Genomic DNA, 27,321 nt, shown 5'->3' on the forward strand with positions numbered 1-27,321 from the left:
ACGAGGGTCAGCAGATGAAGGACCTGAATCTCAACGACCCCCACGACTTTCAGCTTGGCCCAAAGCCCGGCATGAAGAGACGCGCTTCGTCACCCCACAGAGATTCTTTGGTACGCGAAGACCGCTCTTCTGTCAGTAGCGCCCCGGGCAGCGGTGACCTATACACTCGTCGTTCCTTACAACAACACCCTAATCGTAATCCTTCCATCTCGGCGTCGAGGTATGCGCCGAGTCATCATGGTTCAATTTCTTCTGCCTCATCGTATAACCCCCGCAACGGCTCTTTGGCTTCGTCATACACACTATCTGTATCCAGCAGTGCTACAAGCTATGCTTCTGGACGCATCTCACCCGGCATGATGTCGCCTGCCGTACTCGATCCAGAGCTCGGGGCCATGGGCTACATGAATGCCAAGCCCCTGAACAACCAAAGTCCTGGGCCTCAGCATATCATGCCGCCCTACACGCGTACAGTGTCCGACACTCCACTTCATAATACCCTCCACACACCTGCCGACAGTGCGCCGCCATCACGTCACAACAGCTTGCCGGGCGTCCAAGGTATCTTCATATGCGACTGTTGCCCCAAAAAGCCCAAGAAGTTTACCAGCGAAGATGACCTAAGGTTAGTTCTAAGTAGCCGTCGATCCTTGTCCAAGCGCTTACTGACAATGTACAAACAGAGCCCATCACATGGAAAAGCAATACTCCTGCCTTTATTGTCCAAATCGGTTCAAGAACAAGAACGAAGCGGAGCGGCACCAGAATTCTCTACATCTACGGCGTCACTCTTGGTCTTGTGCAGCTCTTCACACAATCGAGACAGCTTTCCACACGTCACCTAGCACGAACGGGGCGACGGACATCTGCGGCTACTGTGGCGACGAGTTTCCCAATCCAGCGGACTGGAACCACAGACGTGATCATGTCTTGCAAACACACAAGTTCGGAGAGTGCAATCAAGCGAAGAAATTCTTCCGTGCCGATCACTTCCGCCAACATCTGAAGCACAGCCACGCAGGGACAAGCGGCAAGTGGACCAACATGCTTGAGACAACATGTATGCGAGACGAGCCACTACCACAACCAATGTCCATGGCGGGAAACGTGCACAGCAACGGTCCGCAAGCGATGCCCATGATGGGCGTGACAAACACAGCTGGGCCGCCCATGAGCAGCAAACCGGAGGTCATCGCCGAAATGCCGCATGAAGCATGATAACACGTGCAGAGTGCACGAGGGGTAGGAGAGGCACACTCGGTGTAACCATGAACAAAAGCTGACAGCGGGGCACAACGCGAAGTCACTCTGGCTGTAGCATGCATGCCATTATCTAATTGTCCGAAGGAGCGAATGCGAGAGGACCTATCATCGTTATGCAAATAATTTTAGAAGGCGTACGCATAGAGGTCAGCAATGACCGCGATCTCGAGGAACCAATCACGACCAAAATATCACTTTTTATGACTGTGGGAGAACAGAGGGCCTACTAGGTATTTCAGTAGATGATCACCACCTCGCCCCAAGGCGTTTCGAAGGATAAAAAAGAATCAAAGGACATAATTGCGATGGGTTGGCCGCTTTGGTGACGAGGTCCAATTTTCTTGTCACTCTCTTTACTCGTTAACACCTGTATCCTTCTCCGCGATACCTTGTATGACTATCCGAGTAAGGAAGTCCGGTGACAATGCAAGGAGCACGCAACAACAACGTCCGTCATGATCCGAGAACTGCTTATCCCGACTGCGATCTAAACGTCCGATTTTGATAGGAGGTAATTCGTGGCGCGTTGGAGGTTCGTACGGAGTAAGCAGACTTCAAAGCTTGGTCTCGTATCCAATCCCAGATCCTGGCATGAAAAGGGTTAACATGGTCTCCTCTTCCCTACTTGATGTTGAACACGAGACCAAGCAATTGACATGAGCATAAGCAAGACAGGTGAGCATGTGACCCAATGTGACCTAATGTGTATGAGTGGCATGTGATAGAGCATACTGTACCACAAAGCACGCTCGAAGAAACGAGGAGCCTCAAGTCTTGCGTTCCTTCGTGCGCCAGACTTCGCGAGTCTCGAGCTCCTTCCATGAAGATCTGAAGCCATGTCTTTCACTGTAATGGCAGAATGGTTTGCAGACTGAAGACATACCCGAGGAGAGCCTTGGGATCATCACATCTCAATGGACAGGGTCAAGTCCCTCGAAATCATCGTGCGTTTCCATAGCTACATGTGCCATGGGCCTCTGAGGCGTTTGATATCTTGAATATTTGACATATACGTATGGCACGAAACAACATGATCTCAGATAACGTAATAGGCTTTGAACATCTGACCTACTATATCCTACGAATGCCACTAATGATGGGAGACTTGGTTGTGATACTCTTTTGTACATACCCGAAAAGGCTGTGTAGCTATCGTAGATATTGAATGTCGTATTACCTACAAACATTGGAAGAAATGCATATCCTCTGAGGAGAGGTCTATTACCACGACGAAATTTTTGCGACCGTGCCAATGTCACTTCTGACACTCCACGAGACACCTCGTTTGAGTCGGGATTCGTACCTCTGCTGCATCTCATGAGAGGAATAACGGGGCTGTCTGCCTCCGCTGCTGCAGCCTCACCCCATTTCTGGTATTCTGACGAATGCTCACGTTCGAGATAGAACCAGCAGAAAAGAGCGTTGAAAGATAAGGACTCTTAGTCTCGTCGGCCCCTCGATAGGTATATGTGTAAATTGTGAGTCGAGTCCGCTCCATGGTCAAGTGGCAGAGCTGACTTGTCAGTGTTGTCATCATCCTGTCCAGGCATTGTGTGAGAATCTGGTCCACCTTCTGGCACATCTCTATCCTGAGCCAAGATAAGAGACAGAGGGAGGAGGTCGCCGAGCGCAGCAAAAGTCGATTGATAAGAAAGACCGGCCAGCGCAGCACAAAGTGGTGAGGAGGCAAGCAGTCGACGAGGACAGCCGAAAGCGATGAGGCCCAGTGAAAATGACCAGAGCGATAGAAACCCTCGAAGGTGACAAGGTGAGAGATGTGGAAGAAGAAGCAAAGGTACGGAAGTGGGAAGGTGAGAAGGTGTGAACGTCGCTCAAGCCATGTGACAAAAGCTCGATGGTGGAGAAGGGAAGGTGCGATCTCAACCTGGCGATCTTCACGGCAGCAAGGAGTGAAGGGCAATAGAATTGTATCGACTGACTGCACAAGGACTGATTGCACATGATTGACTGCACCTTAACTGACTGTACCTGAAAGCCAATGGATGTAAGAGCAGTAGCGAGGACATATTCCTCGAACTCGTTTGCACCGAACTTTTAGCTATAGGCGAAGACGGCCTTCCTACGCAATGTTCCGAGTAGCTTCTGCGTGCAGAGCGTCTGTTCTATAGAAGCGGATGCCGGAGGAGCATGGGACTGCTAACAAGTCCGCATCTGAGCACGTGCTAAACAGTGTCCTGCTTCTTGTCTTTCTAGAGGGTATCCTACACCATTGCTTCGTGAAGAGTCTCGTTGACATGATTGTCGCGTTGAGTCCCTGTTGACACTTTTACCTACCGATGTTACACGACCGAACAACGATGCACCTGCCTTCTCACAAGCGTCCGTCACGATGATCACATAGCCTAGCGACAAGGATGAGGTCCTCGAGCCAAGACCTAGGTTCAGCGAATTGCGACACGGACGTTGGCGTCCCAAGCCTGAGGGCGTCATGACTGTCCTTACGAAATGTTCGACTGAAATGCCTGACAGCGCTGTGGCATGTTTTTCCGAGCTCGCCGTTAGGGCTTGCCATTGTCTTCTCCACCCGCTTGGAAATCGAGCATGAGTGTTGGAAACCGGTGGTCGTCATAAGCATACACATAAGCAGCAAGGTGACATGTGATAGATGTGTAACGAGGGCCATGTGACACAAGATCGGTTGACACGACAATCGCGCTCAATAACAAGCTCATTGCAGTGGAATGCCGTGGAATGTTTGGCAGAATGGAAGGTTTCGAAGGATGAATAGGGCTGATTGGTGTGTCCGTGGTGTCGGTACTGCGCTGGCAGGACGCGCATCTGTTCTAAGACGTTGACGAGTGATGGAGCTCCGGATGTGTCTGTCTCATCTCTAGTGCTGACACGATCTTGGCGAGTGACAACTTAGGAGTGTCGATTTGCGATTCGAGGTGGACATCTTCGGGGTCTTCGACTACCAGAGCGCGTGGTAATGACATTCGCTTCAGACCGCGCCAGCGGGGACTCGGCCATCACGCAAATTGAGACTACCTATCAAGCAATGTTTCGAGAAAGGTAACGTGTAAGGGACTTGAGTGTGCCGAGATGGTGTGTTGAAGTTCTGTTTACGTACTGGTATGTAAGACGAATGTCCAAGATTACCTAGTAGAGTGACGCTGGCGACCGACAACTCCGCTTTCGTGCATCACGAGACAACCACTTCCACTCATCCCGTGTCCGCGAACCACTCATTAAAACCCATCATTGCGCCATAATGTCAAGGATATCGACAATTCAGCTGACCGAAACAGACGAGTCCGGCGAGGTTGTTGCAACGTACGTCCAGACAAACACTGCGAAACGTGACATCACGAGGGTAGACAGAATCGTAAGCACACTTTGGGAAATCAACGCGGAACCACGTACTCACTCCAATCACAGGTACCTAGGAGTTCCCAGGGACTACTGAAGACACTGCTCGATGCTTTTCTGCCAGCCGGATATCCTCATTCCGTGACTGAAGACTATCTGTCGTATGTCGCATTATACACCAGGGTCATACGCACAGCATTGACATTGATGAACACTGCAGATATCAAATCTACGTACGAGCAACCATTCACCATACGACCGTATCAGACTCCACCTGACCCGATGGACATAGGACTCGCTTCAAGCTTTTTTCAGTTCGATAGCTGGTCTCCTTGCTTCCAGGGCTGTGCTCGAAGGTCAGTCGTTATTTTGTCTTTGTCACCAGCGGAACCTCGCTCCGTCGCATGCCAGAGCCTCCGCGGACGTCATTTTACTCGCTACACAATTTTTATTTGGCAACGAACACATCAACGACCGCAACGTCGACGTAGACTAATTGTTTGAATCGGTATATCAGGCGTTGGCGTGGGCGATGCTTCAGCATCCGCTACCAGTGCGCTCTTACTCTCCATACTGCAAGAAACTATGGGCAGAATCGCGACGATAATCTTTGCTTCGCGGCTAGGAACCTCGCTGGAGCCAGAATGTAAACTTTACCGGCTGTTGGTATGCATGTGCTCTGAGACCTCTTTCACGTGGCTGCCTTCCGTGTTGGCGCTTCGTATACCTTTTCGCAGCATGACTAATCACTCTTGCTCTCGTGCGTAGGCTGACATACTCAATGATGCTGCCATGATTCTGGACTGCTTATCACCAGCTTTTCCGAAACCGTTACGAGTCCTGATACTGGCGGCCGGCAGCGTCTTGAGATCGTTGTGCGGTGTTGCTGCTGGAAGTTCCAAAGCAAGTCTCAGTGCTCACTTTGCTCGATGGGGAAATCTGGGAGAGCTCAATGCTGTAAGTTTCAGCCACCGAGGATACTAAATTCTTTGAAACGACAAAGAACTTAATCTGTCTCCTTTCTACGAGCGGAATGCTAATCTTGGTACTACCACCTTCTTTCCAGAAAGATTCAAGTCAAGAAACTGTAATTTCACTGGTTGGAATGTTGCTAGGCTGTGTGGTTGTGAAGGTGGTCCACACGCCATTGGCAACGTGGACTACATTGCTGCTGCTGTTGACATTGCACCTTGCGACAAACTATATGGCGGTCAGATCGGTCTGCATGCGTACCCTGAACCGCCAACGCGCCAACATCGTCTTTGCATATCTGCACGAGCACGATCGCGTCTTGGACCCTAAGCAAGTTTCGGCCAAGGAGCGAATCTTCGAGCATGATGGGATTTTGCGCAATGCAAACGACAAGTGCTTGGGCTACTGCAAGATAGGAGTCCCCGCTTCTGAACTGTTGAAGCGTTTGGGAAAGACCGACAGGCTGACTAAAGCAACTAACCTCCCGGACGGGCGGCTACTGCAGCTGTTGGATCTGTTTGAAATGGAGAGCTACATCGTCTACATGGAACATCCGTCAGACGTGGCCTGCATCCTGTTGAAGAAGGGTAGCGACACTGCAGTTCAGTTGAAGGCCTGGTATCATGCCCTGCTTCTCGTGCGGCACATCGAACAGGGTTTCGAAGGTGAGAGGGATTCCATGGATGCAGTTAGACGCACGCTTGTGGCTGTCAGGACGGACTGGGAAAAGGTCCAAGCAAGGCTTGCTGAAGCAGGCTGGGATTTGGGAACGGCAGCGCTGGAGACAACTTCGGGCTCGAGAGTCAGCATTCAAAGGTGAGACGCAAGCACGAGTAGGGATCTTTGGAAAGGTCCTCTCTGCGTGCCCCGAGCGAATCCTTGATAGTAGTCACCATCGGCGATCGAGGAATACTAAGATACGAGAAGCTTGTCTGTGTGAAGAAGCACGTTCTTCAAGTGATAGGAACCACGGATCAGTGGTTGTCTTGAGGGATTTGCGTGTCGGGTGACGAGTCAGTGCGAGACGTGTGCCGAACCAATCACGCCAGTTAGATCGTCATAGCTGGTCGAAGGGCACGAGAGCAAGCACTGCGCGCGCATGGAGGGAGCGGATGTCGGATCTGCAGAAGCTCGTAGGGAGTCATACTCCGAGGTTTGGGAGTAGAAAAGTCAAACTTAGAGGCAAGCGTTTGACGTCCTTGACTCCTTGCAATGGAACCTCTGCAAGCCTCCATCAAACCTCTGACTCTGATGTACCAAGGTATTAGACCTCTAAGTTCGCCCCGGCGCCTGTCAAAACCCATCGTGCTGGCTTTGAAAATGACCAGGAGTAAATTGCATAATCTGAAATAAGGGAGAATGACAAGGCCAACGGCGCAGCACGAAAGATGCGTTGCTGTCCGCCGACCCCCGGGCCCGATGCGAACAGTAAAATGTGTCAGCAACCTACGGACGTAATGACAGCAGCAGTGATGTAGAGGTTTTGCCGCATAGAGAAGAGGGGAAAAAGGACACATACACACCGAGATAAGAAGTTAGACATCAAGTGAGACAGGTTGTCGCCATCTTCCGCAGCCGTTGGTTGTAATAATACTGTTTCTGTAACTGGTCGCCACGCTGAGATCCAGTCAGCCGGGCTCCGGAGAAGCAGAATTGGTTGGCAGTAGCTAGCAAACATGCAACCAAGTCCAAACGCAAACAGTGGTTCCTGCGTTGACCGAGAAGCCAGAGTCAACAAGAGGATAATTAATTGCTGGTGAGAGGCATGAGCAAAAAATGCCAACTGCTGGGGGCCGACAGTAACGCCGGTCGGGAGTGATGACGGAGATGGCTATCCGTGTGGCACGCAAACCGAACCTGAGCTTCGGCTCTTTGTGCTTTTCTAGAAGAATGCTTCGAAACTTGGCTGTGCTTCGAGCAGCTCGACCAATGGTACGCGGGGCTTGCAGCCAGAGAAGCTGCTGCCAAACACGAGCACGCACAAGATCGACTCGTACACAGTGGAGGCACAACGGACGCTGGCAGGAGGTGAGCTGATCGACATGATACATGCCCCCTTCTCTCGTTCAGCACAACGGGAAAGGGTCTTGAAGGTGCTCGAGCTTTCACAGCGTTCCAAACGTCGACAGATTTTAGAGGACGGGATGCTGCGTGTTACGGACGTACAGAGGAGCAGCGAGGAGGCTCAGCCGTACGTCTGAGAGAACGGGCACCGAAGAAGAAGGAGATCGCCGGACAGAACGATAACAAGGTTCAAAGACTGTGCAGATTGACAGTCATGGATTCCAACTCTGTTTACGAGTGCCGCTGGCGGTGTGACGGGCAACTAGGCGCGGATGGTGAAAGCAAGCCATCGGTGATTAGGCGTCTGGGTGTCTCATTCTTTGGGCGTGGTCAAACAAACAGAAGATTCGACGGGCGTTCGGGGATCAAAGAAGACTAGACATGAGTGCAGAGGAGTGCAGCATGGCGGACAAAGGAATGCATCGCTGCTCCAATGCACACAAAAGAAGCGCCAGCTAGGATGGAAACAGCAGCCAATGAGCCTATCCGCCCGTGCATAACGGCGCGTTGCACGATACCGGATCGAGCATAGTGTGGAATCCGCTAAAATTTAGCGTGGAATCACATTCGAAGGTGCTGAGGGAGTACCGTCGTGCCGCGCCCTCGTTTTGCCAGAGCGCACCACATCACCTCACACACCCATCCGGTCTCGTCTCGTCCTCCCTCTTTTTTCGATTCCACTCTTGCCCACTCGCTGCAAAACCCCGCCCGCGGCTCGTCGATCACGCACCAAACGACCACTGCAACTCCAGTCGACTCAAAGCAGGCCACTCGCTCTTTCCAATACTTTACAACCAAGACCGACTCGACCCCGTCGCTCTTTCTTTCCCCGGACTCGATCTTCAATCCTCTTCACACACCCGACCGACGAATCCTCTTGCATTTCTACGCCATATTTTACCAATTGTGTCTATTGCCGCCCGCGCTCCAGTAATACTCCTGCAGCTGCCCGTCACCGAGGAACTTCCCCTGTCGGATTCTAGGCCACTGTGCGACACGACGTGCATAGGCGTAACCACCGACATTCGACGTCAGACACGATCGAAACCACGACAACACCTTGCTTCTGGTTCATGTGTCGGCCCTGACTCACCGCAGCACAAGACAAGCCAGACACTCGTGGAAGATTGACTCTTCCACTCCAATTTCCAAGCTGGCGCCTATATTTGAGCACCAGCGTGCCTCTATTGGCTCCCTGACCACAGATTCAGCCCACAGCAACCCCGCTGCCGGAGCACGTCGCAAGAGCAGCAACGGCTTTTGGGGCAGCGTTATGAGCTCGCGCAAACCCTCGCACTTTCAAACCGATTCTGCCCATTCTGCAAAGATTGCCGTCTACTCATCTACCGCCGATTGCGACGCCGACGACGAAGCCACAATGTCTGCCGAAGAAGCACCACAACAACACCGCCCTATCAGTGTCCACCTGCCAGCATCCGCGCCCGCCTCGGCAACATCGTCGACGCGGCCAATGTCAACAGAATCCGCACCCTTCTGCCCACGGAGACCGAACCTTCGTGAGATCCTCGCAAACACAGCACCTGCACCTTGGACCTTGGCCGCCTTCATGGCATATCTCTCCAACAACCACTGCCTGGAAACACTGGAATTCACCATGGATGCAGGCAGATACAAGAAGCACTTTCACAGAATGATGAACAAGGCTCCCGTCCCCGGCCAACCAACGGAACACGATGCAAACTATGTCAAGGAACTATGGACTCGTTTGATGGAAGCTTACATCCAGCCCAACGGTTCGCGTGAGGTCAATCTCCCCTCACAAGTGCGCGATCCCATCCTTGGACACAAGCCCTCAAACACTCTTCCCCCGGAACCTTCAGTACTTGAGCCCGCCGTCTCCAAGACTTACGAGTTGATGGAGGAGTCGGTTTTGGTACCTTTCCTGAACAGCGTGTATCCCCAATCACCCACGCCTGTCAGCCCCTACTACTCTAACAACTCGAACGAGAGCATGTCAACGCCTGTCGAAGAGAAGTCATCTCGCTTCGGCCGCCGTAGCCGCCACTCTTCGAGAGGTAGCCCCCCTCCTCTCAGCGCCAGCTCCGTCGAGTTCTCTGCTTCTTCTTACTCACCCCCTTCCTTGAACAACCGCAAGTCCGCACCTTCGGCTCTCACCACCGCTCTCTCCCGTCATCGTTTCTCTACCAAGCTCAGTCCTACCAGCTCAGCCCCATCTCACTCCATATCGGCCGCTCTCAGCACCACAAGTAGTGCATCTGATGCTATCTACTCCGGACCCGGGCTTACCGACGATTCTGGTAGCAGTGGATCGCCGATAAACGACTGCCCAATGACCCCCCCGGTTACACCGCCAATGAGCGATATCAGTGGAAGTCCTAGAACGCACAGAGACAGCGGTACTTGGAAAAAACTGGGCCGCCTGAGCGGTTGGAAGCCATCACGAAAGAGAAGCCAGCCAGGCTTCGACCTCCACACCACTTGAGGTCAATTAGGAGGACTTCTCTTACGAACTAGAGTCCATCCTGATGACCGTCATGTTTCACGTCACGCAGCGAGTGCATCAAAATCTTTACAATCATGGTTAGGCGCCGGGGAATTTTTTTCGAGACTATGGAGCACGAATGCTCATACGATGGGACTCTTGGTATTTCTTTTAGCAAAATGGGTTTTGTGATCCTCATCGACGAATCACGACCAGCAAAAGCTGGCTTCTAGACCGCCGGGTGGTGGGTCTTGTACGAAGACTATAGCCGATGGCTGTTTCTGACTTATTTACTTGCGACACGCGAGCTCGACCTCACGAGGCAGCCCAAGAACTGTAACAATATTTTCAACTCCTTCTTGATGCATGGTTCCAATGTACAGTGCAGTGTGAGTGTGAGTGATGTCTAGAATGCCGTAGATGCTGCCACAAGCCTGAAGCGGCTAGCTGAGTGACGCAAGTACGGGCGGGCGCCAAAAGCGCCAGGTGTCGCGGCAGGCCGAGTGGTACAAGTACTCGAGTAGCACAGCAGGACGCAGTCCGAGCAGATGCACTAGACCTGTGTGTCTCGCGACATGAGGTGACCAGCACCAAGGATCGATAGACTACTCCCCATGGCCATGGATAATTTACCAGGCTCCACACCAGATTTTTAGTGGCACTGAAGCTGGCAACTTTGCTTTATACCGATCAACTTTGAACCAATGTAGCACCACGCATAATTGTTCTAATCCTTTAAATCGACTGCTCAAATAAAGAACATATACTATAGATATACTGGGTATCTTTTCTAAGAGGATAAAGTCCACTCTAAGCATTGTATTACGCGTGCGAAGTTAACACAGCTTTGTATGCGTCCCGAAAACTGGTACCAGGGTGACCTCACAAGCATTTAGCGCACGGAGCCTGGTAAATTATCCATGGCCGCACCGAGTACCTACATGTGCGGCTCGGCCTGCTCCTACTGCCCGGGCATGGTGATGATTGCAATTATGACGACATCACCTTCGGACATGGGTTCGAGTCCATGTATGCACGCCCATGAGCGAGCACAGCGAGCCCTATGATGGAGTCGGGAAGAAGAAATATTCCTGTCGACTCTTTGACAGTCATGTCGAACGCTAACTTTGCCCACTCAACCCCGTCATGTCGCAGATGAATCAAGTCTACGAACTGCCAGGAGACCTCCCACCAGTGGCCGAGCTGCCAGCTGAATTCTTACCAGCCGAGTTATCTGACCATGAGTCTGTCAGCGAGAATGACCATGGAGATTCGAGAGGCCCATCTGCTAGTTTGATGCCAGCACCATACTCGCATGATCTCCTGCCAACGCCTTTCTCTGCCTTCTCTGCCATCTCTTCGAATCCGTCGCTGAAGCCTTCTCCTCTCAACTTTTCGCGCCCAAATTTTTCGCGACCACGTCCTGTAGAGTCGACTTCGTACAACTTTGGCAGTCAGGCTGGTCCTATCCCCGAATACGACCCGAACAATCGTCCGACACTCTCTGAGCCAGTCCAGGCTCGTCCTGCTTCGCATCACGAACAAGACAATGACAATGAGGAAGAGAGTAATGACGGTGACAGGACACCTGCACCATCATTCATCACATATACACAGGAGGATACTCCACGGCACAGTCTAGATGGAGCAAGCATAGGAGGGGCGAGTATCGACGACGCGTTACCACCTCCAATCAGAACATATGCAGATCTGAGAGACATGCAATTGCCGAGGGATAGTATCGATGGAGACAGCATCGATGAGGCCGCACCGCCCGCAATACGGGGTGCCCTCAGATCTGGAGCCTTCAATCATGAGTTCAGTACCTTGAACATGTCGAGAGGTGATAGCATCTACGAAGACTTTCCCACGCCCCCAGGTACAAAATCTCCCAAGGAACAGTTTCGAAAAGACTCACAGGCCTTGCCGACCTCTGTCAGGGAGGATGTCAATGATGCTACACCTTTATCCTTCGGGCACAGCACTCATCCGCTTGCGCGTACGAACACCACGAGCTCCATGGCAAGCAGCTTTGATGAAGCTGCGCCGCCTCCTGTAGCCACACAGAGACACCACTTGCTACATAGGGACACCGAGAGCTCGAAAGGGACCAAGTCCTCATACCAGACGAAGAATTCTAGGGTAGACAGTGTTGTGGATCCATCACCTAGTATCCCGCCAAAGAGTGTTGCACGCCAACAACCTGCAGCAGAATCTTCTGCGCCAAAGTTGCTGATCTACAAGCCATATGTCGACTATGCTTCGAGTCAGCGATCAAACTCAACACGTATCGCAGCTTCCCAAGAGCAGAGTAAAAGGAATTCGGGAACAGACAGCGACCGGAGATACAGCTTAGCAGACAGTGAGAGTAGTTCAGTGTCTGACTTTGCTCTCAACGGTCAACTAGGCTGGAACCCACGCAAGAATATTTTGGCTGGAAAAGAAGCTCAGCGTCAACAGCGCTGGTCAGCACCTCTTACGAATCCCCTGAAACTGGTGACATCTCGGTCTAAGGGCAAAGAGAAGCAACATACGTCGATGCCGACGGTGCCGCAAGAGCCCTCGCGACAAGGCTCAAACGCAAGTTCACAGAATGCCCTTTCGCCAGCCTCGAGCAGGGGATCTACAGGAACTGGCAGCAGTGCTTCTAGCAGAGCGCCCACCATTCCTGCACGCATGCCTCGTATCATGAAACGTACATCTATAGACCAAATGTCGCAACACGTCAATCCCTGGCAAGGCGAGACCATGAGTGATCGTGGTAGCGAATCCAGCAACGAATGGACGAGCAGCGAAGTCGACACCTCGGGCCTTAGTGTGGAGAAGATACACAAGCTCAAAAAGAAAGGCATCAACCCAGCTCTGTATGTTGAGATGCAGAATGCGCGTAAAGGGAAGAACAAGTGGATCAGTCCTCTGCAAGGGAACTCGTTCATCTCCTGATTGTTCTTCAAGGCGTGCCCTGTGCCGTATACCTGTTGACAACATTATGCTTTGTCAAGATTGCGCGTGTGGACACCATATCTGGCTAGTCATGCTGTCTAGTACACAGCAACAGCATACCCAAACCAACGACTCTTCTCCATACAAGTCGAGAAAAACGACCCACCAGGCGCGGTGCCTACCATCGAAACCTCCTAGCGCCTCAAAACGTGGTGACGGCGTGGTAGGGGAACAGCCGTGTGGCTAAAATGACTCGCATATGTTCATGAGCATCTAAAGACTGTTTGTTCCGTGTCAGTAACATGCAGAACAAGGTTTTGAGGAATCATGAATCATGGTATAGTGAGCCGTTTTGAGCGGGATCGGAACAAATTCTCGTTCCAACGGTTGTCTATCTGAATGTCTCGCGGCCATGAAAACGGGTTTGTTCGCTTGTCGATAAGATAGTAGTGAACTGGAGATATTGAAGATGACGAAAGAGAGCTCTCTGACAAGCGAGTGGTAATATGCTATATGATATAGGGAATAATATACAAGTAGAAGGATATAATACAGTAGAACCATATGTCCAATGTACCCTTGTTCCGTTCCCTTCTATCTATTTGGTTTGGCACGTTTTGTCTCACGTTCTTGTGTAGGATTGTCTGTACCTACTTTTACTTACATGCCCATGACGTGCGCAAGTTCTTTTCCTGGGTCGCACGTATCTTGGGTAGGATCAAACAGATTGGCATATTGTCCACTTATGGTTTGCCTTGACACCTATGTCCCGAAAGCATCATTGTGCTATCCAGGATTAAGGCCAAAAATTCTGCCTGGGCTTCCATTTGCTCGTCTCGTTAGTCAAGGGTTCAGGTGAATCGAGCGATCGTTCGTATGGTATCTGGAAACGGTATGGCTGCTCTACACACCATTCTCCAAATTTGTTCAATGCACTGCCACGATCGTTTTAACTTCTTACCATGGAAATACCTTCATGAAGAACACAAGCCTGCGGGAATGCTCTGCGAGATCAATTCTTCATCGGGCCTGGAGCCAAGGTCTAGAATGGGAAGAGAGAGAGATCGTCCAAAACCACAAACGCAGAAGTAACGACCAATGACCAGGCAACAACGTGTAGAAATGGTTAGCGACAGGGAGAAACAATTGATGCTCTCGGCGATAGGTCGGATACTCCAGGAGGAAAACCGGTGTGCTCCTCAATGGATACCAATCCGATGCAATATTGAACTAGGACAGAGGCAACGACAAGCATTTCATACCACAACTTGGACAAAGTGATGGACAAAAGAGAGGAAGGACATGACGACACTATGCAAAACATACAGCAGCAGGGATTCCCACGTGGTCACCCACCGTAGTACTAATCTGCCGTTCAACTGCTTATGTATGGCAGAGCGGACGGGATGCCCAGTTTTCAGCTGACTGTGGCCGTATGTGCTCATGGTCGCCGTTCAAATGCTTATGTAGACTTTTTGTGCATGACTTAGCAGCGAGCAAAGTTGTCCAATCACCGCAGCGTAGAAACCTGAGCCTGCTTCACATTTGTTAGTCTAAAGCAAAACGATCACGACAATCTGTTGTGGTCCATAGACTGTCGCGCTGCGCTCCCCGCCGTTTGGGATGGTCACCGCGTGTCGGGCCCAGTGCATCATTCAAGGTCATTTTTTTCTTCAAGAGAGTTGGTGGTTTGGCGAGCGGGCACATGGATTAGTCATACGCTGAGGGGCTGGATGCAGAAGCTCATCGTCAAGATCCGATATTCCATCTCTCCAGCATTAAAGGGAACCTCGCCGACCCTTACTTATAATAGCCCACGCCATTTACGCTCCTCGCTCCCCTTTGGACTCTGCATTGTGCAATTGATATTATACGCCGATTTTGGCTCCTCTCTGACGCCTCTACACTCTCGACCAGACATCAGCATGGCGGACAAGCTCAAACACATCGCCTCGGCCGCAGAGCTAGACACAGTCATGTCCAATAACACATACGTCGTCGTCGACTTCTATGCCGACTGGTGCGGTCCATGCAAGGCAAATGCACCCAGCTACGCGACCCTTGCCAAACAGCACAGCATTCCAGGAGTTCTCGCATTCGCAAAAGTCAATGTCGACCATGCGCGAGATGCCGCTGCCCGTTATCGTGTTTCGGCCATGCCAACATTCATGTTCTTCAAGGAGGGCAAACAGGTCGCGGTCAACGGCCAAGCCATGATACAAGGTGCAGATCCTCGCAGCTTGTCTGCTGCCGCCGAAAAGCTTGGAGGCCTTGCCAACAAGAGAGCCGCGTCCGCCTAAGGTGTTACTCGAGACTTGGCACATAAGAGAGCCATGATTGTGCTTGGAGGGTCCGTCTACACTTGTCGCACCAAGCGCCCTCTACCCAGCAGTAGTGACATTGCTGCAAGTCGTCCCCACCCTCATTGCACACACCTATTCGGACACGGCGCAACAGGCTGGCATGCCAACTAAACAACGGATCTGTCTCATTCGTCAGAAGACTTCCCAACATCATCGTCTGAATGCCCGCAGCACGCGACTCTGCTAGAACATATTGTACGAGCTCAGCGTCAAGACTCCCCAACCCGCATTATATGTGCTCGATTGTCGTGCCGTACACATATTCCTTAAAGCTCGCCCAGCGGATCGCAGCAGCATACACAAGACACGACTCTGCATTGGTGTACAGCGACAAGTCGCCCCATGCGGCGTAGGTTCTTTGTTGGCGTCATCCCAGCTTCAGTGAATTTGTTTGTGGTTGATTTTGAGTACATCGCAAGCAAGCTTGTGGAAAGTTTGTGATTGCGCAAAGCAGCACAGGCTCTACAACGCCGAACAGGGCGAGAGGAAGCTTTGGAAGGGCCAAGGAAGGCATTCTCGATGCTTTACGCGGATGCAAGGAAACAGGTTCACCGCAAAGGCATCCTTTATGTTTACAAGCTCAGCTCAGCCGTGAGCATATCGTTGTGGGTATTCAAGCATATGATCCATGTCCGTAGAGCGATATCGCATTCAAATCTTAGGTCTTCGTCCTGGTGCCAACACGATCTTCAACCTTCGCTTTGTGTATCTCTCGTTACCTGCCCCCGTATCAGCGTAGTGACTATATCAAACGACATCAATTCGTCTGATGTACGTACGCCGCTGCTTGAGCATTCTATGATAGAAGGTCTTTGCAATCTGTGGCGGGATGTGGCAGCCCACCTCGTCTGTTTTTATCTTATTGTTTATCAATACTTCTCCACGGTCACTCTTGCTGTCGGAAGCGTCCTCTTGCCATTTGAAGAGCGTTGGACTAGACTAGTCACACAGGTCAGCTGCGTCTAGCAATGAGATGTGCAAGAGGCTGCAGGCGACACACTTGTTGAAAGTTGATGATGCTATCATGAGAGGCAACCCCATCTCAGATATTTGATCTATGATACGCCACCACGGAGAACAACAGTCTCCCATCATCCTTTCTTCGCCCATTCCCGCAATCATTCGTTACCTAGTATAAGTGAAGAAAACATTCTCCCTGTCCGTCAAATCCGCAAACGCAGCCTTCTCCCTCTCCCTCTGCACATCCTCCTCCGTCCACCCCTTCTCCTCGATCATCTTCTGCAGCTTCGCCTTCTTCTGCTTGTTCCAGCGCATGTTGATCCACGCCATAATCACACAACAAGCCATCTGCACAACCGTCAGAACCACAATCGCCGCTTTGCCAGGAATATACCCCGGCGCGTCTTTCGGCAGGAAAATGTATGTGCCGACCACACTACCCAACCCGAACGTGAAAAGCGTGAAGGCGTTGACTGTGTTCTTCTTGGTGTGTCCACCAGCATTGGAGGCATTCCACGCGTAACAGAGGGGAAAGCCAGGGGCAGAGAGGTCTTGGAAGAGCTGTGCGAATTGCAGCACGCCGCGCTGGCCAGAGTACTGCATGGTTGTCATGATGATCATGCCGATGAGAGTTGGGATGGAGAAAAGGAGGACGAGCGTCATTCGGTCTTTCAGGCGGTCGGAGAGCCAGCCGCCTGCTACGACGGCGAAGCCGCCGATTGCTGTTCGCGACATGCCGAGAAGGAGCGATTCGCGGGATGTCCAGCCGAAGGACTTGGTGATGATGTTGTTGAAGGCGCTGTTGCCGCCGTTAGGGACGCCGGTGCACATGATGATGAGGAACTGGATGTTGTTAGTCGACGATCGAGTGAACAACAGTGAACTCCTTTTGAGACTAGGTAGCGGGTCTTACCATGATCCAAGTCCGGATATCCTTGAATGTCTCAATAATCTGGTAACGCTTAATGTGCTTGTTGTGCACACCGGCCTGGTCAAGACGCACTCGCTCTAGAGCTGCAATCTTCTCCTCGGCAGTGAGAAAGTGCGCTTGCATCGGCGAGTCTGGCAAGAAGAGGAGTACAATGATACCATTGAACACCGCCAACCCGCCCAGGATAATGTAAAGCAGCTTCCAAGGCGCGATAGCACCTTCGAAGAATGTGACACCGTATGCAATACCCCCTCCAACAAGGGACGTCGAGAGGTTACCGGCGTAGAACCAACCGATGCGAGTCGCGCGCTCGTTCTGCTTGTACCACATGCTAACCACGAGAATCAGCGTCGGGCTGACGCAAGCTTCGAGCATGCCTAGGAAGAAGCGCAAAACGTAGAAGCCAGGGAAATTGCCGCAGACGGCGTGCAGCATGACGAGGCAGCCCCAGGCAATGATATGGGTGCCGAGATATTTGCCGAGAGGGAACTTTTGGCCGATATATTGCGTGGGAAACATCCAGATGAGGAAGCCTGGGCATGTCAGTGAAAGCTGCTGGAGAGGAGGGGAGGAGAGGGAGGTGCAACCCATGTAGAAAGCCTGAGCCACATCATTGTAATGGATCCCTGTAATGGGGAAGTCCATGATAGCAGCATATCCCAGAATGTTCTTGTCCAAGAACTGTGTAAAGTACACAAAAACAAGAATCGGCATCACGTGCCAGTCCTTTAACGATCATGGTCAGCTTGAGATCCATCGGCTCGGCCAGGAAAGGCATTGGGATGCCTTACGATCTTGCGTCTCAGTCTTGCATAGTACTTCTCGTCAAAATGATGAGCATCTGTGCCAGCGACCTTGAGCGCATCGTCACCATCGGAGACGATGCTGGCTCTCTTCTCGATGGCAGGAGGGGTCGTGCCAGTCGACGTTTCTTGCACTTCAGGAGACTTCTCGTTGACAGTATCGACCGCGGTGATGGACGAAGGACCACCCATGGTAACGTAGCGTGATGTTCAGATCGATAACATCGTGGCGTAAGCTGGTAGACGCTCATATATACATAAATCGCTGCTCTGCTCGCGCTCCAGCTTCCGCTTCTAGCAAAGGTTGAGAGTCGCTTCCTGCGTCTCCCTATCTCGAGTGCCGATCCTGGCTGTAAAGACATCCAGCGGCACCCATCTCTTGAAGATATGCAGGACGATAGTAGGTCCGGCATGCAAGCAACGCCATACTGGCCAGCCTCACGACTTGGGAGCATGCTTGGAAAGCTTATGGGTGGGGCCTTGGTATCAAGAAGAGAGTCCAAGACCAATGGTGGCTGCAGCTTGGTTATCGGTAGACGGATATAAGGCAAGCTTATCAGCAAGAGCAACCAGGGTGCTTGCACCGCCTGGTAGTAGATAGGCTCAGATGCTTGGAAGTAGTTGGGCGAAGACGCCTATCGTCAGAGCTATTGGCCTTGTCAGCGCAGTGCTGATATTGCCATATCAGGAAGCTGGATATGTTCTGTTTAAGAAGATTTGATCTGTGCCTGTCAAGCCGTCGTTCGTCGCCACTCGACCGTGGAGGACTCCATAACCAAAGGGCTTTGGGAAGTCCGGAGCATTTCGAGACACTGGGAACTTAATCGACAGACCAGCTGATCTCACGTGTAGGTCGAAAAGATTCTGGTCATTTTGCCAGCAGAATTCAATGATCGCGGCATTGTAAGTCGGTGCGACAAAAGAGACACGCGAAGAGCGACGCCCGTGGTTCTTGGCGGGGGAGCTGTATACTGTAGTCCAATCATAATTGCTTTATTCCAGATCTATAGACAATGATTGATACTGTTCAATTCGGACGGAGTGCCCAGTATCCAGCTGACTGTGGCCGTATGTGTTTGATGTGCAGTCTTGTTTATATGGATGCAAACAAGCTCTGGGCTCTCCGTCGGCACCCCACTCCTGCGAAAGCTTCGTCAACACCAACATTCTTACTCCAACCACGAGTCCTTCCTCGATCCACACTCTTTGTATGGTCAACTGGCCCAGAGGATCTGTCCGAACATCTGGGAGGAAAGTCGCTCTGACTTCTACGCAAACAACAAAAATCAGGCCACGAGGCTAACCGTGAGGCCCAGCCCGGGCATGCCTTCTCCTCGTCTCGTTCTAGCGTCCACCTACGCTCTAATCCCTCGGAGGTACCGAGTGGGGATAACAGTGGACCGCAGAATGCTTCTCCAGACACAAGGCCAGCTAGAAGAAGCTTGTCAGCCATCAAGCCATCAAGTGCTAGACAATGCGCTACGCCAGATGTGCAGAGAAGACCATTGGATGCGTCCATGCGGCCATAGAGGGGTAACCCATTTGGTCGTTAGCGGTTCTATCTCAGAGTGAATTCGCCAATTGAGTGTGGCGAGCTGCAGTAGTTGATGGAAAAAGCAGAGTTGACGGCAGGACGAGAGTTCTCCAAGATGCCGCCTCGGGTAGGTCGTAGGCCAATCACGTCTACCCGACAACAACAGTATAATGGTCAACGCTGCGCTGGAAAGTTATACCCTGTAGCTGTATCATGTAAGTTGAATTTTGCTACTATACTTCCTGAACTTGTTCTACATGGCTTGGTAGCCCTTCTTATAAGCCATTTGACTTGTATACATCCCCGAATTCTAACACAAGCATATGTAGGCGTCGATTATGTTCAAGTCCGAAGCAAAATTACACTCGTCCTCACCACCAAGACCTCCACAAAGACTCTACCATCGTCCACGGTTACAGTAACATCTTATACGGTGTCGACCTCCACTTCAACTGTTGTACCACCAGAAGTCTCTACAACATCGAGCTTCTCAACCACAGTCTCAACTACGACTACGGCGACATTCCAGGCAACTACAACCACAACGACGACAACTACACTCACCGTCACGAGTACTCTAGCAGGGTACGACGCCTGCGCCACGAACAACCTTCTGGGACCATCTTACAATGGGGACATCATCGATAATGAATCTGCCGCGGCCGGTGGTTATTCAACTGACCCCTCGGCAACCACTGCCTACGATTGCTGCGTCTCATGCCTCAACAGTGATACTTGTTCCGGCACAGCATTCCTAACCGACGGAAATTTGTGTCTCCAGATTACAGGCGCTACTTGCACGAATGTTCAGCAGAATGCTGGCTCCTTCTACTATGAGCCTAGCGGTCAGGGCACCGGTGATTCATACATAGTCTCGAATTCGAACTGTGGCTATCTCACTGATGGTGGTGTTGGAGGATAAACTGAACAATATTGCTAGGGGACTAGCCAAACAAGTTCTCGCGTTGATAGGATCAGAAACACATCTCCGGGATCTGATCCAGAGGAAGCAAGTGGAAGGACGTTGGCACAGGAGCACAACCGATGTTCGGAGACGCACCAAAGCAGTTTGGACAGCACGGAAACCTTCTCCAGTCTATGTCTGTTGTTCTCGTAGCTATCACCACCGTTATCATCAACATTGTCATCTTGAAACATCTCGTCATCGTCTCCAGGAGGTGAACCAAGTGAACGCGTATTGAACGTAGCTCTGGCCCGAACGCCGTGCAAGTCGCTCTTGCCAAGCGAATTGCTGCAGACAAGCGGCTGCCGATCCTCGTTAGAAGAAACAAAAAGACAGAATCGGCTATTCAGTCACAGTATCAGTCTCTACTCCTGTTTGAGGATCCCGACCCTGTTGCTGTTCCTGACTCATTCTACTTTCGCCAGATGTCCCTCGTTCAACATCTGCTGCTACGCCCACCATCTGTTCGCTGTTCTCTTGCTCTTCAAGCTCTGCCTGTCCGATATCGATGCCAAACCTTCTAGTTCCATCTTCTCGCGTCCACCAGCCCATGCTGAACAGGTGATCTTTGAAAGGTGTAGTCTGCGCCATCTTGGTGTTGCTAAGCGATTCTGACCCAGAATCTATGAGACGCAAGAAGTCAGCGCCGGCGAGCAGACTTGTCTGGGCGGCTATACTGCATGGGTCGCTCGGGACTAATTGATCGGATTCAAAGAGCCAGAGCGATATGACCGTGCAGATGAATATCATCCCGAGTACGACCTCGAGAACCGTGGTCGACGTGCGGTCCTGAGAAACAATCTCTCGAGCGAAGGGGTCTGAAAGCGTAGCATTGATCATCGGGCCTACGGCGAATTTACTTCGTAGATTACCGCTGAAGTATTGAGTCGTGAATGTGTTGCAGATTTGAGCCACGTTTTCCACCAGTGTGGGTAGCTTCTCAGAAGTGAGCATGGTCTTAGGGTCACTTCCATTCAGCGCAGCTAGCATCAGACTATCGTAGGTGTAACCAGTCAGACTGTTGAGGTGAAGTTTTTGGCCAAAGTTTGTTGCGGACCTGAAGCATAGCTTATCGAACCCTTCCAATGTCTTCGCTTCTCCAATTGGTTGTACATCGCTTGGTACATCTTGTGCAAGGTTGTATGCCAGACCCACAGGCAACTCCTCAATATGATACTGGCAAGCGACTCCAATCATCGTCGGCGGTTGCGCCGTGGTGTTCGTGTGCACAAGTGTGATATCCGGACAGGTGGCCGTCGTGTGGTTATCAGCCTGCATCAATAGAGCTGGGCCTGACCAAAAATTGTAGTCTTTACAGCTCCAAGCTGGGTTGTACTCGTAAATAGCAAATGGCTGTCCGCCAGGTTCATTATACATGGTGAAGTTTTTCGATAGGCTGGGAAACCCAGAGTTGCAAGAACAGCCTCTAAACTTCTCGTGAGTATAAGTGATGGTTGTATAGTTGCGAGCTACCCAGTCCAATCCGTTCAGGACATGTGTGCCTATATGGAATTGAAATCCTGAAGGTTCAAGAGGCTTACAGATAAAGTTCGGCCGCAGCGCTGTGACGTTTGCCATCAGAGTGGACGCATTGCGCAGGCTGGTAGATTCATTGGTAGGTAAACCCAAAGACGGAAAAAGTAAGTTGCCACGAGTATCGCTCGGGTACGGGATCAATTCTTTGATGAGAAGGTTAGCGGCGATCAATCGATCAGGGGACCACTGAGCCGCGCAGGAAGACACATTTGTCTCACTCGGAGACAAGAGATGGTCTAATTGCGCCACGTTGATTGGCTCAAGAGTCTCAATAGGAAGAGTCATGAACAGGCCGCTGATCACAATGGTGAGAAATGGAGTCAGAAGAGTACTAAAGGCAATGCTGAAGACAGCGAAGCGCCGTGTTCTAAAACCTTTGAAGCAAGCTTGTAGTGCATTGCATGACAGGAAACCGCTCAGTAGCGTGTTTTCCGCAGCAGCAGAACCTTTCTTCAGCACCAAGAACGGGTCCAGGAGCTCAACCGAAAACGTTAGAGACTGCTGCAGCAACTTCAAAGTTGTCATGATTGAGCCAGGCAAAAGAGTCCAGAGATAGTGCTCATATCTCGAGTTTTTCTGAACAGATCCCAAGCCCTGAGGTCGCTGAGAGAGGTGATAGCTTATCTCAAGAGCGACAATGAGTAGAAGTGGCAGAGCGGTGATAGCGCACCGCGTGAATTTTCCAAGTGCAAAGGGTACCCACCATTTGGGCGCAGTTTGTCCTTCCACCATCGTGTCCTTGGCTACTGAGGACAACCCTCGAACGTTTATTTGAGGTACAGCCAGGTTTGTCGAATGATCGAAGGTGTACAGCCCGGAAGCAAGTCGTTTTGTCATGGCCTCGGTGCTTTGGACTCCGGAATCTTTCAAGGCAGTCTCAAGGGTGTCAGATCTAGCCAGTATGCCTGACAAGCGCCCAAGCGTAGGGAGTCCACCCAGGCCAACGACCGATGGTCGAATCAAACTCATGAGAAACGTAGAGAAAATCAGTAACGCCAACCCAGCTTCCAAAAGGTGGAGGGAGGTCCGGTTCAGCACCAGGCGTGAGTTTGTAGACACTATTGCGCCCGTCAGCTTGTCTGAGGCAGCCGTCCTCATGTACTGGTGGACGATCTGAGCACAAGCCGCACTATAGAGCTCTCTCGTATCGGTCTCGAGATGTGAAGAGTCTTCATAGCGGTTTATCTCTCGACTTGGCGATATGGCTTGCAACGCGGACAGTAGTACACCGAAGTCGGCATCGGGACCATTGACAGACACTTTTGCATCTATAAGCGCTTTCTGAAAGCCATCGATCATCTTACGTGCGGACATGACTGTTTGTAAGGGATCCGGCCGAGTTGTCGGAGTCAACAGCGTTTTTGGCTTCGCTATACTTATAATGCCTGTGGAATCCAAAGTGACGTCGGCGTCCTCAAAGCTGTATGTTGGCTTGCAGAAGAGTATTGTCGAGTTGAGTATCGCAGAGTCATTCAGGATGCGAGGGTTGTCATTGATCACCTCATCCCAGCCTTGGTTGGTGCCAGAGTAGGGCGGGATCTTGACCCTAGCAAATCCCAGGACCATCTGAGTGACATCACCCGGACATGAGACAGTAGTCTGGAATAAGCTTGTCGTAATGTTGCTTTGGTCGACGGTCACATTCAGTTGACCACTATCACATGAGCTGTCCGAGACGTTGACTTGTAAAAAACTATGTTCCGGATCAAACTGAGATTGGCCGACGATATGTCCGCGAAGACATTCCAGGCTCGAGGTGGCGACCTTTACTGTTGCAGTTCTGGCCGACAGTGTACCTGGGAATGTCTCAACATACGAGTCACAGCAAGCTAATGGCACATACCGTTTGCTTCGTCAGATCCGAACATGTCGGTGGCGTATTGCTGGTTGGTACCCAGTGGATACGCCATAGATAAATTCCCAGATAAGAGGGTCATTGCTGATAGGACCGGTGACGAGTCTATGAGATTCTGATCAAACAAAGTGTTATTGATGCGACTCGATAATGCCATTGACGCGTACTGCGTGAACAGTATCGGCTCGACCGCGAACAGAGATGTGGATATAACGGTCAATGCAGTGATCAAGATGGACCCGATAGCAGCTGTGAGGACCGGCCAGTGTTTCGCTCGGGCAGACGAAAAGAGAACAACAGGCTGCATGGGTGATACATAGTCGAGCAGCACACTTTGCTCCGCGGGCTGGGGCTTGTCTGACATTAGTTTCCATGGGACGAGAATTCTGACGCGGTATTCCAAGTTCCCCCAGTAGACCGCTAGGATGGTGAAGACTGCGATACATCTGTCAGCTCACCGGGTTGCTCGCTGGCGGTCTGATACTCGCCAGCAGTTGGACCGTATTTCCAGAGATAGCGCTCATTTTCGTACGATGTGGCCAACTTTTCGTCCTTCCATGAGAACACGAGCAAGTACTCGAGAGTTGCGATCATACCCAACAAAATCACCGAAAAGCCGAGAAGAGAATCTCGTCGGAGCGACCATGGTCTGTAGGCACGACGAGCTTGACGAAAACCAGGTCGTTCTCCCGGAAGTGTATCGTACCGGCCAGGACGGTACGTAAGCATTTCTCGGTCTGTACCTGCCACATTGGCGTTACGGCCATCATCACCGTCATCATGAATCTCGTCAGTATCCATATCGTCGTTTCCAGATGGTCCATCGGGTACTGGAGTATATTGTCTAGCTCCGGGTGTCGTACTATGCGGGCCGTCTGTCGCAAAGTGGGCCGATAAAGGCAGTAGCTGTTGGTTTGGGTAAGTTTCATCCTCGCGTGAAGAACCACGACGCTCGTGCCAAGTGGTGAGTAATATCTCGCCCTCCTCCATTGGATACTCTGGGGACGGCATAACGAAGTGGTGAATTTCGATGAGGAAAGGATATTGAGCAACCTGTCTTGAGATTTGCGGTTATATAGTCTGGTCCATCGCGCCAAGCAGTTACAGCCTCGCCGGGGACGTATGCGCATGCAGTAGATCAAGCCTGGAGGACGCATTGAGCCTCCTCAAAAGAGTCCATGGTGTCTATGAACGACCCATACTTAGAAATGATGATCGTGCGATTAGCCAGGCACAGCCAAGTGAAAGCTTCACGTAGACCAGCTTTACGTGCGTCAGAGTGCAGAATTCCGGTCGAGAAAGATGTACGACTTTTGCTAACGCCTGCGATTCGCTCCAGTCCATGTGTGTGCAGACGCATAGGCGTGGTGCTAGCCAATGAACATAAAGAGATACTCAGCACTCTGTACGCGTGCATAACGCCACTGTAGCCCGCTTCTTAGTATAGTACCAGGGATGCGGTGCAGGACAGTCGAGGCCCAGGGAACTTCGCATCGTCCTCTAAAAGAGGTTCAGAGGAGAAGAAGCAAAGGAGTGAGAATCGAAGTACTTCTTAATCAGAAGTTCGAAAGTAAAAAGACAAGCGGTTGGCGCAATTAGCTGACCGCGCTCTGGCAAAACTTCGGCACGTCAACCTCTAAGTATGACGATGCTACCATTTGAAGTGCGTTGTCCCAGTACGGCAAATCTATGATCTGATATACAGATCTGCAGGTGCATGAGATGGTAAGTTTGCGATTGCCGGCGCCAGCGTGGGGCACTTCGGTTGATCAGCCGGCTTTCCTCTGTGTTCTTTCCTGATCCTCACAACATCTTGAAGATCAGGCAAAGTTGGCCCGGAACAGCATTACGGACATCGTCAATAGTAGTATAGGTATGGCAGTGTCACTGGAGCCGCAGCTGGAGGCGACGATGATCAGCTAGCTGCTTGATCATACTTATAGGGTGTCGACCGCACGCCTGCAACTAAACTCGACAGTTTTTTCCTGCTTTGGTCTTCTCACAATGAGGTCACACTTTTCTGCATTGGCTCTTGCCGTCGCCGTGACGGGCGCTCAAGCCTATCAACAGCAACTCGATATCCCCGATTCGGCATTCACCTCATGGCAGCTTCCTACTGCCGTCTCAGGACCGTGCGATGTCTCGATCGGACCGGACAACTTTGTATACGTGCAAGAATTCTTTGCCAATAAGATTGCGCGATTCGACCAAAATACTGGTGAATTTACAGAATACGACATTCCGTTCACAGTACCAGGACTGGACAACTTCACCCTACCGCTCCCTGGCCACGCAAAGTTCGAGCTTCTATCGTGTGCCATTCGCACTGGCTATGACGGATACATGTACTTTAGCAATGGCGCTCACAACCAACTTGTGCGTCATGATGTCCATAGCGGTGAGACCGTCGTCTTCACCCCACCTCCATCGCTTCTGAGTATCCTGGGAAATCTTCAGCCTTTGAACGATGTGACTGCCGCCCCGGACGGAATTTATTTCACTCAGACCACTGGAAACCAAGTCACCAAATTCGACTACGAGACACACGAATTCACGTCATGGACGGTACCTACACTTCTCTCAATCCCCCTTGGCATCTACTACTCGCAGCATGACGATGGCGTTTGGTTCCTCGAGTTTGGCGCCTCGAAGGTTGGCCGCTTAGACCGTCATACCCACGAGATTGAAGAGTTTGACCTACCCTTGAGTGCGCTACAACCTCTGGTCGTGCGTGCCGAGACCGTCAACGCAGATGGCAGCACGACTCTATGGTTTGCGTGCACGACTTCCTCCACCATCACAGGTATTAACACACGCACCGGAGGCTTAACCTCGTATCACGAACCCAATGCTCCCACAGAAACGGTAGAGGTGGCTCAAGACTTGAAGGGCAACGTGTGGGCTACGCACATTCTGCAAAACACACTTGGCGTGCTCAACCCAAAGACGGGCAACGTTAGTGTTGTTGTCGAGCCTAGCGTCATCCTTGACACCCCAGGCATCACAGTTCCCTTCTATGGCGAAAGTGGTATCTTTGGGTACGCTGTCGGTCAGCCTCCAGGTCAAGGACAGAAAGATATCCTCGGTGACTCAATCTGGTACACGCATTTCCTGACGAACCAGTTAATCAGATTGGACTTGACAGACGTAGAGGTTCCTTAGAGGTAGACCAGACCAAGAAACAAAGCTCTTTCCTTCACATACTCCACAACGACGTCGTTGCTACGGCTCGAGTCAGTTATACAGCACCCTTGCTGCAGATCAAGCGTCATGCTTCTCAGCAAAAAGCACGGTCCCCAATATGCAGCGTGATGTCTTTTGATACTCACCATAAATAGT

General features: G+C 51.3%; 9 protein-coding genes across 9 annotated transcripts; 7 read left to right on the forward strand and 2 right to left on the reverse strand.

The window, feature by feature from the left end:
- Window positions 1–341: 341 nt before the first annotated feature.
- M436DRAFT_18534 (uncharacterized protein) lies at window positions 342–1,092 on the forward strand (the record flags this gene model as incomplete). The annotated part of the gene is made up of 2 exons (XM_013571909.1): window positions 342–625; window positions 684–1,092. Coding segments are annotated over 2 exons (693 nt in total), but the record flags the coding sequence as incomplete, so codon positions are not given.
- A 3,403-nt stretch (window positions 1,093–4,495) lies between these two features.
- Window positions 4,496–6,385, forward strand: M436DRAFT_46195 (DUF647-domain-containing protein; the record flags this gene model as incomplete). Its single annotated transcript, XM_013572001.1, has 7 exons — window positions 4,496–4,609; window positions 4,663–4,754; window positions 4,814–4,826; window positions 4,886–4,949; window positions 5,111–5,259; window positions 5,362–5,554; window positions 5,664–6,385. The coding sequence occupies 7 exons, from the start codon at window positions 4,496–4,498 to the stop codon at window positions 6,383–6,385; spliced, it is 1,347 nt and encodes a 448-aa protein (XP_013427455.1).
- A 2,715-nt stretch (window positions 6,386–9,100) lies between these two features.
- M436DRAFT_46463 (regulator of G protein signaling superfamily) lies at window positions 9,101–9,580 on the forward strand (the record flags this gene model as incomplete). The annotated part of the gene is made up of 1 exon (XM_013572059.1): window positions 9,101–9,580. A coding segment is annotated over one exon (480 nt), but the record flags the coding sequence as incomplete, so codon positions are not given.
- Window positions 9,581–11,239: 1,659 nt separating this feature from the next.
- On the forward strand, window positions 11,240–13,036 carry M436DRAFT_63861 (uncharacterized protein; the record flags this gene model as incomplete). The annotated part of the gene is made up of 1 exon (XM_013572209.1): window positions 11,240–13,036. The coding sequence occupies one exon, from the start codon at window positions 11,240–11,242 to the stop codon at window positions 13,034–13,036; it is 1,797 nt and encodes a 598-aa protein (XP_013427663.1).
- A 1,925-nt stretch (window positions 13,037–14,961) lies between these two features.
- On the forward strand, window positions 14,962–15,336 carry M436DRAFT_72870 (thioredoxin-like protein; the record flags this gene model as incomplete). Its single annotated transcript, XM_013572270.1, has 1 exon — window positions 14,962–15,336. One exon carries the CDS (start codon window positions 14,962–14,964, stop codon window positions 15,334–15,336), a length of 375 nt encoding a protein of 124 aa, XP_013427724.1.
- A 1,188-nt stretch (window positions 15,337–16,524) lies between these two features.
- On the reverse strand, window positions 16,525–18,285 carry M436DRAFT_46817 (MFS general substrate transporter; the record flags this gene model as incomplete). The annotated part of the gene is made up of 4 exons (XM_013572123.1): window positions 16,525–17,202; window positions 17,273–17,823; window positions 17,878–18,016; window positions 18,082–18,285. The coding sequence occupies 4 exons, from the start codon at window positions 18,283–18,285 to the stop codon at window positions 16,525–16,527; spliced, it is 1,572 nt and encodes a 523-aa protein (XP_013427577.1).
- A 1,457-nt stretch (window positions 18,286–19,742) lies between these two features.
- M436DRAFT_63864 (uncharacterized protein) lies at window positions 19,743–20,549 on the forward strand (the record flags this gene model as incomplete). The annotated part of the gene is made up of 3 exons (XM_013572210.1): window positions 19,743–19,754; window positions 19,794–19,842; window positions 19,957–20,549. The coding sequence occupies 3 exons, from the start codon at window positions 19,743–19,745 to the stop codon at window positions 20,547–20,549; spliced, it is 654 nt and encodes a 217-aa protein (XP_013427664.1).
- Window positions 20,550–20,933: 384 nt separating this feature from the next.
- Window positions 20,934–24,993, reverse strand: M436DRAFT_81960 (uncharacterized protein; the record flags this gene model as incomplete). Its single annotated transcript, XM_013572358.1, has 3 exons — window positions 20,934–23,923; window positions 23,971–24,417; window positions 24,441–24,993. The coding sequence occupies 3 exons, from the start codon at window positions 24,991–24,993 to the stop codon at window positions 20,934–20,936; spliced, it is 3,990 nt and encodes a 1,329-aa protein (XP_013427812.1).
- A 1,161-nt stretch (window positions 24,994–26,154) lies between these two features.
- Window positions 26,155–27,126, forward strand: M436DRAFT_9895 (NHL repeat-containing protein; the record flags this gene model as incomplete). The annotated part of the gene is made up of 1 exon (XM_013571886.1): window positions 26,155–27,126. A coding segment is annotated over one exon (972 nt), but the record flags the coding sequence as incomplete, so codon positions are not given.
- Window positions 27,127–27,321: the final 195 nt, after the last annotated feature.

Source organism: Aureobasidium namibiae (genome assembly GCF_000721765.1).
Source record: "Aureobasidium namibiae CBS 147.97 unplaced genomic scaffold scaffold_8, whole genome shotgun sequence".
NCBI classification, from domain to species: Eukaryota; Fungi; Ascomycota; class Dothideomycetes; order Dothideales; family Saccotheciaceae; genus Aureobasidium; species Aureobasidium namibiae.